This window comes from Carassius auratus, chromosome 28, assembly GCF_003368295.1.
Source record: "Carassius auratus strain Wakin chromosome 28, ASM336829v1, whole genome shotgun sequence".
Lineage (NCBI taxonomy): Eukaryota > Metazoa > Chordata > Actinopteri > Cypriniformes > Cyprinidae > Carassius > Carassius auratus.
In genome coordinates, this window is record NC_039270.1 from 22,825,811 (window position 1) to 22,840,848 (window position 15,038).

General features: G+C 39.7%; 2 protein-coding genes across 2 annotated transcripts; both read right to left on the reverse strand.

Annotated features, from left to right (window-relative positions):
- Positions 1-1,355: 1,355 nt before the first annotated feature.
- Positions 1,356-5,637, reverse strand: LOC113047207 (protein lin-7 homolog B). Its single transcript, XM_026208543.1, has 6 exons — positions 5,394-5,637; positions 4,749-4,867; positions 3,594-3,665; positions 3,301-3,510; positions 3,018-3,181; positions 1,356-2,078 (listed from the first exon to the last, which is right to left on the reverse strand). Exons 1-6 carry the CDS (start codon positions 5,467-5,469, stop codon positions 2,057-2,059), a joined length of 663 nt encoding a protein of 220 aa, XP_026064328.1. The 5' UTR covers positions 5,470-5,637; the 3' UTR covers positions 1,356-2,056.
- Positions 5,638-5,967: 330 nt separating this feature from the next.
- On the reverse strand, positions 5,968-14,087 carry LOC113047190 (U1 small nuclear ribonucleoprotein 70 kDa-like). The gene is made up of 10 exons (XM_026208512.1): positions 13,888-14,087; positions 13,217-13,370; positions 12,972-13,034; positions 12,662-12,716; positions 12,514-12,578; positions 12,360-12,422; positions 12,184-12,265; positions 8,309-8,410; positions 7,914-8,013; positions 5,968-7,378 (listed from the first exon to the last, which is right to left on the reverse strand). The coding sequence occupies exons 2-10, from the start codon at positions 13,361-13,363 to the stop codon at positions 6,583-6,585; spliced, it is 1,473 nt and encodes a 490-aa protein (XP_026064297.1). The 5' UTR covers positions 13,364-13,370; positions 13,888-14,087; the 3' UTR covers positions 5,968-6,582.
- Between the last annotated feature and the right edge of the window lie 951 nt (positions 14,088-15,038).

Genomic DNA, 15,038 nt, shown 5'->3' on the forward strand with positions numbered 1-15,038 from the left:
CCTAACAAAATGCTTTGCTCTAATGGCATCTAGAAGTAGATTGCTCAAATTATACATTACCTTCGACTTACATCTTGGGACGGAATCACGTCAGTAAACCCTTTGATCTCCCTCATCACTTTTTAGAATCCACCACTGCTGACCTCAGATCTCAGAATTCACATTTAACCCATCAGTGTATTCGCAGCGCCCTCTGGTGGTGGAGAGTTACCCTTTTAAAGTACTTGAAGTCGGCCGTGGTTGTACGGTAACGTTACTGGTTCTTGCACAAACGCCATTTGAGCCGTTTCGAGCTTTCTGTTCAGTGCCTGAGAAGTGCGAGTCATTCCATCAGCCTAGAAGCTCCGGTGGAGAATGGAGATAAAACTATAGTCAGTGGAGCGCTACTGAATCCTCATGGCTAGAGCCATCCATTAAGATACTTTACTTGAATTAGCATTTATATATATATATATATATATATATATATATATATATATATATATATATATATATATATATACACATATACCCCCCCCCTTTGATTAATAAATGATTCGTAAAGATGTGTGAATAGGGTAAATTCAGGTCTTTCGGTACACTTTTTTGCCATAGATTACTCCTCATAACGGTACAAATCATTAATAAATGTTTATGATGTAATGTACCGTTTACAGCCTGTTCCATGTCATTTTCATTGTAATTTTCTCACATTTTTATTTTTTTTCTAAAGAAAAGGATGGACAAGTAGACATCTTTCCTGAGCCTCTTTATCTCAACTGCATAATGCTAAAGTGTTCAGCCGGAGGTTCATGTGCTGCAAACTGACCCGTCCTGCATTTTACTGATAAGATAAGAGACCACTCTCACTGTTGGCCAGTCTCTGAGCTGCAGAGGATCGAACAGACACATATGAATGATATACAAAAAGGCAGTAAGTTCCAAATACCTAGCAAAATCTCCAAAGACACTCACACACACCTCACCCTCTGGGCCAGCTCGCTGAGGAAGTGTGTGGTCTAGTGCCCAGGGGCTTTAAAGAGGATTTCATTGTACAGAGATCCGTTCAGTGACATTCATGCTCAATATGTGAGGTGAGAGAGAAGTGAGCAGAGGCAGGACCTTTGTTCTGACACTGGAGGAAGAGGGGCATTCTTGGTTGGCAACCAAGTTTTGAGGTTTCTCGCGTCTACCTTACCTTGCAAGTTTTAAAGTAAAAACGGAAAAGGCTGCCGATGCGTATCCAATGGTTGTGCTGGTTTGGACATTTCGTCCCTGGTTTGCTTCATACACTCCCTCGCAAAATATTTTGTCAAAGCTTTGCTGATCATGTTAAATGTTTACAATCGGTGGGCATAAATGAACTCACAAGACTATTCAATTAATTGTTGGTTTTAATGCATGAATAAATGTATTAATAAACTCAAAAATTCAAGCATTGAACACAGGCACTATGGCTGGCAGCACAAAGCCACTCATAGTGACGACCCTATTTGAGTATGGCATGCTTTGTACAGAGCGATTTGTTCATTCAGGAAGTGTCTTCTGCAATTACAGTGTTTGTGTCTCCTGATGTAGCTCACACAGAGCAGAACACGTAATACAAGAATACTTACAGAACTGGGATGCATAGCTTTAACTCTGTTGTCAATGCATGTTGTCTGAAAACACAGGCTCGATTCGGGAATGAATGAATAATATTCTAAGTAGGAGCCATCATGCCATTCAGTTCAGCAATAATCCTACGGAAAAAGACAAAGTCTTAGAAGTACACACACAGTGTATTTGCACTAGCCAACCCATTTTTAAAGTTCTCTTCTGTGCTAACAGACACACACAACCCCCGAGAACATCACAGGGTGCAGGGTCCACATAAGAACACAGATGCACTATACGGTCTCTCCCATTACATGGCCAGGGAAAATAGTACATTTGAGGTCTACAGGTTTTGAGATAGTTCCACTAACATAAATAGCTAAGGGTAGTCTACAGTGATCTCCTCTGGGTCTTCTGTCATCCTATAGGAGCAGAGAGGATGGGAGAATGGATCGTATGGTCGATCAGAGGTTGAGACTGGTCAACCCCTGGAGTCCAAAGACCTGTCGGTGAAAAGACAACAGACAAAATTTTAAAACACAGATTACTAACGCATTCAGTAGAATATTGCATATTTCATTAAAGACATTTAAAGGGATAGTTCACCCAAAAATGAAAATGATGTCATTAATTACTCACCCTCATATCATTCAAACCCGTAAGACCTTCGTTTTTCTCCGTTAAAAACATATTTTGATGAAATCCGAGAGCTTTCTGACCCACCATAGACAGCCATTCAGCTACTACATTCAAGGCTCAGAAATGTAGAAAGGACATTGATATAATAGTCCATGTGACATCAGTGGTTCAACTGTAATTTAATGAAGCTACGAGAATACTTTAACTATAAACTTTAATCTACACTTTCTTCTCTTCCATGTCAGTCGGCACACGTTCACGAGAGTACCATGATGTATAAGTGCACTTTGTCGTAGCTTCATAACTTTACAGTTGAACCACTGGTGTCACATGGACTATTATATCTATGTCTTACTGCGTTTCTGGGCCATAAAATGTTTCAGTTGTGTTGCTGTCTATGGAGGGTCAGAAAGCTCTCGGATTTCATCAAAAATATCTTTTGATTTGTGTTCAAAAGATAAACTAAGGTCTTAGAGGTTTGGAACGACATGAGGGTTGAGTAAATCATGACAGAATTTTCTTTTTTTGGTGAACTATCCCTTTAACATGAAGATTACAATTTTATTTGATTAATTTTAACAGTCCGTTGTACAAACGGTCTACTGTATTAAACACAGAATAGATGTGGTGAGATACACTACCATTCAGAAAGATCTGAAGGAAATGAGTGCTTATTCAGCAAGGATATATTGAACAAAACTAAAATGTCTTCTGATTAATGATGGGCTGAGAGAGATGATGAGAAAAGGAAAGAACAACAGAGAAAAGGAATGAAAGGAAAAGAACTTAAGTGGCACACTCACGAGTAGCTGGTATGTTGCTGGCGTCTCCTGGCACTTCTCATCTTCTCAAATCTGGCTTCCATCTCTTCGAGGACCTTAGGGGTGTAACGCACCACCAGCTTCACCGAACCCTGCGCAGCCTTTAGCAGCTCTACAGCTTTCTCATGATGTTCTCCCTCCACACTCTACACACAATGAAGGAATAAAGGACGTTTTGGCATCTGTTATTCTGGCTAAACACAGCTCTGCTCAAAGCAATGTCATGGTCACAGACAGAAATCTAAATCGTAAAGTCCCCACATACCACTCCATTAACAGAGAGCAGCTGGTCTCCTCTCTTCAGACCACCCTGTCGGTCAGCAACACCCCCTGGGATGACCCTGGAGATGTAGATGGGAGAGTTTTGTTCCTTTCCACCCATGATGTTGAACCCGAGCCCCTCGTCTGTTTTAGGGAGTTCGACCACTCTTGGGTGTGCATGGCCTTCACTGGCTGCGAACGCTGCAACTGTGGCCTGGAAAAAAACAACGAAGTGTCTTCTTCAGTATATAATTATTCTCGATCAATATAGTTGCAATTTGTTTGGTGAAAAGTTACCTTTGCAGTGGCTTGTGCTCGGACCTCTGGCCCACCTACAATGTCCAGTGTATCATAAAGCTGCTCATAGACCTTAAAAAAGGGAAAAAATGTTTGTACTTTACAGTTAGTTAGGTAAGATTAACACATTAAGATTTATCACATTACACAATGCTTGGCAGATCATTGATTAATATACATTCAAATGCCATAAAACTTTGACTCATATTTTCAAGTGCATACATAACTCAGTTAACATAAACTGCTGATGTCTTTTAACAATATAAAATTGTTCATTGTTGACTTCATATGAAATGATAATGTACAATCTGTTGGTTATTATTGCTAAATAAAGCCCTGTAGTATCACACAAGAACTTGCGCTATGGGTTTATTTTGTGACAATGAATGTGAATGTCCATTATCTTGCTTATTACACAGCAGTTGATTACCAAATACATATATAAAATAAATGGGCATGATATGTTGATTTTAGTGAAAATAATTTATATGCATTCTATATAAGAGGAAAGATACCTAATCCTATATTTAAGCTCTCATACAAAAACCAAGTGTGTAGTTTTATCAGTCAATCCTATGTAAGCTTTGTGAAGTAGAAGGCACATTTTAGTGGAATAAATCAAAGTAGACATACTGATCAAAATCTTGTCTTTCCTATAATATGTTATCTCTCAGCTACGCAAAAGAGCAGGGCATCTGAAGGACATGTGAAAGCTGAATGAGTCTGACAAGAATATCTGTGCAAGTTGTGAACAGACTGGACTCTGCCATTGAAACCCATTACTACAAATCAAGGAGTGAGTTATGGAGACTGAAGTGAGATGCTGTCTCAAGAGACAAGAAAGTGAGTCATCCAGGAGGAACAGTGCAGCACAATTCACTCTACGAGAAAAGACCAAACACGTGCGGAGGAGGCAGACGACAAGTGCTGTCTGATGTGCTGACACATTTCACTTCAAACCTTAATTTTTTTACCTAGCTATTTATGTTCCATTGGTGTTCTGTACAAGTACAAGAAAAAAAAAACGAATTAGTATTTATTTTTTTTAAATGAATGCAATTTGTTCCTAATGAACAGATTCCAGCAAACAGTTTAAACAGAAGCAAAGTCCCAGTCAAGAGTCCTTTGTGTTTAAAGGGCTGTGGCAACCTTTACCTCTCGGATGGCAGCACAGAACTTGCTCTGTAAAACTCTCTGTAGAGCCTGGAGTTTGGGAGGAGGAAGTTCACCGCTTCTCTGAAGCCTGTCCAGCAATTCTATCACTCGGCAAACATCTGGCAGAAAATAAAACATCACAGAAATATACACTTAAAAAAATTGAGAGTATGGACCGATGGACGAATGGATGGATAGGTTAGTAGATAGATAGATGATAGACAGATAAATAGATGAATGGACGTACGAATTTTTTTTTGAAGGCAAATTGTTTTTTTTAATTACGGTTTTATTTTTAAATACTTTCCTTGAAAAAGTATCAAAATTACATTTGTCTAATTCAATAAAGTAGATCATCTGGTTTTCTCAAGCCAAATAAAAGGGACTCCGTAATATTATCAGCAGCGCTGCCGATGAAGAAATCTAAAGTAGGACAAAATAACAGAAAAATAGGCAATGCATTTCGAGCGTAATACAAATACAAGCACTCTCTACTGGGGAAATCCATTCACTCACATCGTGGGCACTCAGTGCTCGTGAAGACACAAAAACAACCTGTCAGCTCATTGGTAAGGCTATATCTGCCAGAGTATTTCCTAACAGCACTCGCGTCTTCTGGCACAGAATTAAGTAAATTAACGTTACCCCTTTCCAAGCAGAGCGGTTCCGTCAACGCCGCCATGTCCAGCTCTTTCCCCGTGTGATAATACGAGGACATCATGAAGACCCGTCTGCTGCAGTGCTGGACTGAACCGCTTTCAACCTCCTTTAACCAGAGGCAGAAGTGTAATATAGAAGATATAGGTTTGAAGTTGAAGGTTTTTTTTTTTTTTTCAAATCAATCGCTTTCAGCAGGTTCGCAGTGAAAGAGCAGCTATGGTGGGTGGCGAGATGCGCGAGCCGCTTACTGAATGACGCAATCCAGTACGTCAGAGGCGCGAGCTCAATCAAAGACTGTCACCTCGCTGTTACAAACTAGTGGTGTATCTATCGTTTATAAGTAAAGACTTCAGAAATAATAAGTGATCAAGACAATTTGGCAATAAAAAGTGTTTATTCAAGAATGAAAAGCATAACCAATAAGACCAGAGTTACAAGCTCAAAAAAAAATAAAAAAAACCTAAGAGCGATTTTTCTGAACCCATTGCAGACATTCCCATTTAAACAAATTTGTGTCCATGTTTGCTGCCTTGGTTACTTCAGTAAAATTAGGGGTCACTGTACAATTTGCAAACGATCCATATATTGAACCAAATATAAAACAAAATGTACAAGACAAAATATAGAAAAAAAAAGTTACAGAAAAATGGGGGCAGATATAAATGTATCATTATACGAATAACGTTTAAAACCATCAGGCAAATAACTCCTGTAATCAACAAACATCTATGAAAATGGACATACCTGTACTAAACAACCCCTATCATCTGACAGTTACCCATCTCTTACAAAATAAACTACATCGTAATAAAACAGTGCCTTGATAAAGAATTGATGTCAGAATGTTTCATAAGGCTGGTTATTTAGTGAAGTTTAGGCAAACAAAGCCCCACAAATAAAATAATAGGGCTCAAAAAAAAAAAAAAAAAAAAAATAGGCTCACAGTTCCAACTACATTATTTTTTTTTATTTTAACAAAAGGATGCTTCTGACCAGGGAGACACTAAGATCTCTCTGTGATAGCTGTTGGTATGGTAGTACAGTATAATACTTACACACTGTGGACATAGTGCAAGCAAACGGTGGAGGCATTAAATAATGGTTGAGGATATTTGTGAATCCAATCAACATTACAACGGTACGACCTCTGATGATTCACACAATGGTGGCACGTTTAGTATTCATCACCCTGGGGCTCCATCTTGTATCCATTCTCATTGGAGGCATAGCCCTCTCCTGACTGCATTGAATCCTGATCCATCATCCTCATCCCATCCTGTGAACCTTCTTCTGACTGTGGCGGCAGCTGATCTTCACCCTCTTCACCTCTGTTACCCAAACCCTCCTGATCTCCTGAGGAAGACACGTGTCTGTCTTCCCTACGGTCCCCACGGTCCCGATCGCCCCGGTCCCGCTTGTGCTCACGATCTCTATCCCTGTCTCGCCTTCTTTCCCGATCTCTGTCTCTATCTTTATCTCTGTGGCTGCGCTTCCTGTCACGGTCTCTCTCCCTGTCTTTTTCTCGATCCCGTCCTCTCTCCTCTCCTTCAGGCCCTCCATCCTCCCCTCGTCCTGGCTCACCACCCAAGGCGTCCTCCATACCCCTATCTCCTCCTTCGGGCATCATGCCATCACCTAGCCCTCCCATGCCTTCCTCTCCTCCATCCACACCCTTCCCTCTCTCACGGTCTCTCTTTCTATCCCTGCTCCTGCTTCTCTTCTTGCGGTCTCTTTCTCTGTCTCGGTCTTTACTCTTCTCTCGGCTGTCTCCGGAAACACCTCTGTCTCTTTCCCTTTCTCGGCGGCGACTGCCACCGCCTGCCTCCTCCGCTGGAGTCGCGAGGACCCTTTCGCGCTCACGAGATCTGGTACGTCTCCGTCTCTCTCTGGATCGAGTACGACGGCGCTCACCACGGTCCCGGTCTCGTTCCCGACTACGATCCCTGCGTTCACGATCCCGATCGCGGTCACTAAGGGATTAGAGACAACAGAGGTCAGGATTGGAAGACTGAAATGTACCTAGTTAAAGGTGTAGTTCACCCAAAAACTACCGAAAATTCTGTGATTACTCATCCTTTGTCATTCCTAACCCAGAAAACCTTCGTTCATCTTCGGAACAACAAAGATAAAAGATTTTCTTAAATCTGAGAGCTTTCTGACCCTAGATAGACAACAATACAATTCAAACATTCAAGACCCAGAAAGGTAGTAAAGACATGGTTAGTGTGATATCAGTGGTTCAACTGCAATGTTATAAAGCTACAAGAATACTTTTTGTGAATGCACAATAGAGACTGACACAGAAGAAAAAAAATTGTTGAACAAAGTCGTTAATTTTTATTTTCTTTGTCCACAAAAAGTATTTATTACATTATGGTTGAACCACTGATGTCACATGGACTATTTGAATGATGTCCTTATCTTTCTGGGTCTTGAACGTGGTAGTAGCTTTTGTAGTTTTTCTGAACTAGCCCTTTAAAATCAGTCATGTCCAACTCAACTTACCTTCCAATCGGTCGGTCATCATAGCGGGAGGTGTCATCTCTGCCTGAGTGTTTTATGTTGACATCTGCCCCTCCTCGCCTTGTACCACCAAGACCTCCGCCTGGACAGTGAAATAAAAGTACAATGAAGACTTCCCATCTTTGGTTAATTCTGGCACTGGAGAGCCACTGCCCTTCAGAGCTTTGCTCTAGAACAGGAATGTCCAATCCTGTTCCAGGAGGGCCACTATCCTGAAAAACCAGCTAATAAGAATCCTCTGGATTAACAGAAACTTCATTAAAATTGGGGTAGGCTGGAGTCAAACTCTACAGGACAATGGCCCCCCCCAGGAGCAGAACTGGAAAAACAAAGCCTTGAAAAGAGCACTTGGTTAGAAGAGAACAAGAAATGCTCACCAAGTCTCCGGGGGTGCCATCCCTTGACTGTTCGTCCTCTTTCAACATCAACAAGCACTCTACGTCCATCAATCTTTTTGCCATCTGCGTGCTTATAGGCAGCTAGGGGAGTTGATAGACAAGCAGTAGAAAAGAAGAGATTGAGGGAAAAAGGGAATAAGGAGAATACAGAGAGAGAAAGAGGTATACAATGAGAAACAAGAATACACAAAACAGTATTTCCTGCTACATACCTTGAATTTGGGAAGAACTCCATTCAAACATGTTATGCTATTTAAGGGCACACGCTTACCTCTGAATGGATAAGCCACCAGTAATGAGATAAATTGACAATGTTGCCATCCATTAAAACAAATGTACAAAAAAAAAAAAAAAAACCCATCTACATCACGTTCAGTTATTGATTACACACTTGGATTTAGACACTAACAAATATGACAAAAACTGCTTTATTAAAAAGCTGGACAGTAGTGACTAATGTTCATTTATTATACATGTAAGCACAATGCTTTGGGAAAATCCTGTATATAAATTCACACGATTCATGTTCAAATTTAAGGAATATTGCAAGGTTCTTAATTCCTTAAATTGAAGTATGACGCATTGGGAAAAAGCGAAAATGCTCTAAAATTCCAAAATCCAGACATCAATTGACAAAGTCCAAAGGCACTAAAGCATGTGCTACAAAAAGCTTTGTGAAATACAGGGGTAAAAAGCCATTTCTCTGAGATTCAAAAAGAATTAAGGATCGTCTGAGTATTACAGAACTTAAGTGATGGAAATAAAAATCGAGGCAGTTTAAGGTAGTGCCAGGTAGATCACAAAAACTAGGAAGCATTGTAATCAACAGCTTTGACCACACAAGTCATCTCCAAATTTTGAGTGATCCTCATTAACTACCCATTAATGCCATTTCAATCTCATTAAATCTTGAAAAAAAAGGCACTTCGTGAACACAGTTAAGCTAAAAGCCACTCTCCATTCTCCAAAATCTTTCAGGAACATTCATTCACACTTAGCCTACACAATTTCTATGAGCAAAGTTACCATTCACACGCACGTCATGACAAACTAAAAGGGAAAAGAGAAAACATTCTGGTAGAGCTTTACTTTTAGATTCTATATTACAAATAATGGATTTGCTATAATTACCACTTTTAAATAGGTTACAAAATTCTCACAATTCAATATGGCCAATACCTTTGGTCCCTTTCCTTCTGCTGGTCCAAGATAAAAGTCTAAGCCCTTGAGAATTTAGTCATCTAAGTGTTACCACATTACCTGGAGATGCTATCTTACCATAACACCTGGCCAAGGATGGAAGTCCTTGATGGATAACCCCACGGAAATGTAGCCTGGTGATTTCAGCTGCCTTGAACCAAAACGTCCTTCAGTACATTTGATACTTTTTTTTTTTACCACAACTGGACAACCTTGAACCAAGGAATTGATCCAATCCTTCAACAAGCGATACGATGAAATCCACGATGCTACTCTGGTCTGCACTGTCGACGACGTTCAGTTGAAACCCATTATGAGGGCCTTACCATCAAACCCTCAAGTTCTTTCACACACCTCTCCTTACATCTCAGCTAGAGGGCCTTACCAACAACCCTCAGACTACCATACCAGACTAGAGGGGCTTACCAAACACCCTCAAGGCACCTACCCAAAGAGGGCCTTACCATCCACCCTCATTTTTAGCAGTTAAGAGAGGGCCTTACCACAACCCTCACCTTCCTAACCAATAAGAGGGGCTTACCAACCACCCTCATATCCATAACAAAATCTCTCAGTCTTGATTAAATCTACTTCGCAAGTGACATTTAAAAAGATCTCCCAATATGCTTAAATTTTAATTCTAAAATTTAGAAGAATATGAATAAACATAGTATGAACCCTTAGCCTTTCTGTTAAGGGAAGTAAAAAGTTAATTCTAATATTTTATTGGTTGCACCTATTTTTAGCCCACTTGGAGTTGTATAGACAAAGCTTATTTGTATACATAGGAAAGGTTACTCTCCATGCAGCTCCTAGCTTCTTATCCATAAATCTAAAATTCCCATTTAGGTTAAGTATCTCACAGAAGAATTCTGGGACTGAATTTAACCACTGAAGCGGTACAGGGTGAATCCATGACAAGAATCTTTAAATGTAATTGGGTTCCGTGCAGTGATCTGAATATCCAATGCCCTTTGTTAATCTATTCTATTAAAGCAAATTCCAAACATTATGCCTATACACAATGCCAATAATCAATACCAATTAAGTGTCAACTGTGAAATCTTTTACGTAATAAAATAGTTATGGTCTCTATAACGCTTAGCGATATAAAAACAGCTGTAGAAATGTGAAATATTCATTCACATTATTAATGTGCAACACAAATGTAGATCAATTTTGTCGTTGCAGAGTAAGTGTGTTATGGTGCAGTCACAATTTCTTAGAAAAAAAAAAAAAACAATTGTGTATTGTCAATAGCTATACATGACAGGTCACACAGAAGTCACTTTCTGCTGGTCAACATGCAAATTTGCGAGACCAACTTGAACCGGCAGTGAACTCTGCAGGGAAATCTTTTGCCTTCCTGAAATGCAAAATTCCTGATTGGATTCCTTTTAAAATGACAAGCTTGCCAAAACTGCCTTAACCAAACAGCAAATGTGACTGCACCTTTGTGTCAGGTATTACGTATTAGGCAAATAAATTTGCTTTATAAAAACAAAATATATTCCGCATGCTTTAAATAAAAATAAAAAAAATCAGATCAGCCTTTTAATTTAACATAACTCTGCAATTGTGCACTGCATGCATCATTGCAATACACCCAAAAGGTTCTCTTTACCGCACCACTCTGTTTCAAATGCAACGTTCCTACAGTCTAAATCTCACAGAGTACAACCACATTAGTAGTAGTACGATGGCTTTAATAGAAGAGATTAATGGTAGGCTCAAACTCACTACAACGGGCCCAAGCCACACTCAATGACAACTGGAGGCCCTATGTTTTAGCCATAAAAATGGGGCAGTGATTTGGTACACCTAACCTAGAATTAGATGAGGGGTGTAAAGAAATCTTACCCATCATACAAACCCATCATACCAACCATATACTGAGCTGTGGTAGTAGGGTGTAGATGTATCAAAACCATCATCAAGATCTGCAAGCCAGCTCTGGCCAATAGCCATCAGAGATAGGCGGCTGCAGTAGCAATGAGAACAACACACAATTAATAGAAAGCATTGACTCGCTCCGCAACACTTCAGTCATGAACGCCCCTGTGTGTGAACGGAGTTATACAAAAGCCTTGATATTAACGACTGATTGTGCACCAGACATGAACAGGTGTGTAAGTATATGGGTCACCTTTTTCACAACAGACGGCCTTAGCCTTTAGCTTACCATCACCGCTCCGGTCGGAAACACACTGCTGTGTCACACTGCCTAAACATTACAGAGATGCCATAGAGTGGCAACATTCATCAGAATGTGTGTTGGGCTAACGCACAGCCACACGCCACTCCCCCTCCCCCCACATGTGCTGCACCGTCACACTCACACCAAATGCAACACACATACACACGGGGGGAAAACAGGAATATACCACGAACACAGACATAATAGGGTTGACAAGCGATCATACAAGCACACAAAAACACACACAAATGGAGTTTTATAACTTGGCAGAGTTACACATTCTCATATGCAAGTTAGACTATACTTTTTCAGTCTACACAACATACTTTGTTGCTTCAAAATAAAATGAATTAATATTTTTCATGGGAAGAAAAGAATGAATGATTCCTTGTATTAACAGGTGGCGTAGCTGGTCTGAACACAGTTTAAAGAAGAATGAGAAGTCTTGGTCACTCACAGTGCATGTCTCTCTCGTGTTCGTATTCAATGAACGCATAGCCTCTTGGTTTTCCCGTTTTCTTGTTGAACACAATATAGATCTAATAAAACCAAATAAATTCAGGGATGAGTCTGCAGGATTACAAATGGACAATAGCATACTATGGAAATGCGCTAAAGTTTAGTATAACTTACTCGTTTGATAGGACCATAAACTTCAAACTCGCGGCGTAGTTTGGATTCTGTGGTGTCATAATTCTGCATGAACAGGAAATAAAAATGGTAAGACGTGCATTTTCAAGACAATTTCTAAACCTTTAGATTCTTGTCAGTCAACAAAAGCACTCACAACTCGAGCCACAAACAAGGTCTTAAACGCATCTCCTTGAGCATTAGGATCGTTGTGTGGGTCCCCTGTGGGAGTACAAGAAACAGTTTTTAGGGTTCTACAATAGTGTGTTGTATTGGTTCGCTTAGAAGTGGGTTCAGATACATACATAGCTTCAGTTCTCCTTCCACCACAACTTGCCTCCTTTCCATCTTCTCCCTTCTCTGCAATTCAAATCACAATGGACCAAATTACACACAAAATAAAATTCCCATGAAAAGTGTACTATATAAAGAATACTACTCACATAATCACTTTAAAATGGCAAATGTATTAATAAATCTTAAAAATACTGTTCTGTTGTCTTGAACTCATAAAGCCTCTGAATAAAAGCCTGTGAACAAGCTTTACTCCATTCAGCATTACAAAACAAGGAGTAAACTTTCCATAAAAAGTCAATTCAGGCAAAACTTGCTCACCTTTCTCTCCATCCTCTCCTCCCGTGTCTCTGCTCTCGTGGGTGGAGGAGCATCTCTGGGGTCCTGACCGACAGTGGGCAAAAAAAACATTATAACAATTCTACACAATAATGATCAAAATATCTTTTATAATTCGAATCATGCATGCAACACTTTTTTTTTTACCAAAGACTTGAAATCTGATCTTTAATATTATTTTAAAATAATCTATAAAATAATTTTAGATAAAATACAACTAAAAGCACCTCAAAATGCCGGATGAAGGGTGCGATCCCGCAGTAGGGCTGGTTGTGATGCTTCTCATGGGGCAGTTTCTCCAGCTGGGGCAGGAACGGGATCGGGTCCCGCGGGGCAAACAATGCCAGCAGGTTCGGGGGGAGAAACTGAGTCATTGTTCACCTGGAAACGAGAAGTGGACATGGATTAACTCAGAACCTGGAACAACCTTTAACATTTACCCCAAACACCATATTTGTGCAGTTAGAGCTGGGTAAATTATTAATAAGAGGAGATTTCAAGGAAAAAAAACAGCAGTGATATATTTACGTTGGTAAACTTAACCGGAGAAGGAAACTTTTCCAGCATTTCCAGTATCTGTATCAAAGTTACTCCCCCTAACTTAAACGATTTTCGGGAAGTTAGCAGCTAGCAGTGTCTGCTAACGTTACCTCGATTAGCTTCTTTCAACCAAACAACACCATAATCGCACTACATTATTGATTACATAAACCGCGTTTTCACTATTCTGTTTAACCTATTATGGTAAACAAATCGAAACGCTTCACACAAGTGATGGAAGTGCACGCTCTGTAACACACGTGTAAACACAGACTCATCACTGGTGAGGGTCAGCTGCAAGTATTTCACGGTTTCTGCTGATCAGATCAGAGATGAGCGGCCTCCTGAAGTCAGTTACCTCAGCTTCTCACTCGGTTCCGACGAAACCTCCGAGTTCAGCGCAGAAACTCCTCTGCGTCTCTCTGTAGGAACTTTTCGTGCGGGAATTTATTAAATACCTTTAGTATTTTGTGTGTTTTTCGGTCCGCACAATACCCAGCGTGTACCCTCACCGAGCTGAACGAGCCGTTTCTTTCTTAAAATGGCGCGAGGCCGCAAACCACGCTGGTATTTTACGACGCTTGTACTCGTCTGGTGGAGCTTTACGTTAGGGGCGTGGTTACGTATGACAAAATAAAAGCTTTGACTAGAAGTTGATCATCTTCCATTTCTGTTTTTTTTTTTTTTTTTTTTTTGCATCCTATGTATGGTAAATTATTTTGGATTGATGTTGAATCTAAAATTAATATAAAGAAAAGAGATGTTATATTTTATTTTGAGCTTTTTCTTTGTTTTCCTTTCTTTCACAAAACGCGAATGTAATTATGAATGCAAATGCAATATCCATTGGTTTATCTCTTTCTTTCGTACCAGTACATCATAATGTAACGTTCAAAAATGTATTTATTACATATTATTTGATTTTACACAACATGCAGATACACATTTGTTTTCCATTTTCATGTCTTCACTACATAATCTGTGTTATATGCAACTGCATCATTTGCAATATTTGCATTGGGCAAATGTCCAATGAAATTGTTCATTGTTATTAATTTTTGTTGCTTTGGCGTTCAATGTTCAGCGTCCTTGAGCTCGGGAAAGGCGCTAATAAATTAAACATATTATTATTAATATTAAGAATGTCTGAAACCCCAATACAAATGTAGAAGCATCAAAATGTATATATGTGTGTGTGAGAAAGAGAGTCTGTAAGAGTTCGAATTTTGTGTTTCTGCCCCTGCCATTCCCGCACAAGATTGTGGCACTTTAATTAATGAATGTGATCTAACAAAGGTAAAGGACACATTTTGACCATATGTGCTGTTTATCTAGCTTATAATTGGGATGAAGTAAACATCTGTTGAGTATTTTAACATAATTGTTCATTGTTGATTTAAGGGATACTCCATCCCCAAAATGAACATTTTGTCATTAATCACTTACCCCCATGTCGTACCAAACCCGTAAAAGCTTTGTTCGTCATCGGAACACAATTTAAGATATTTT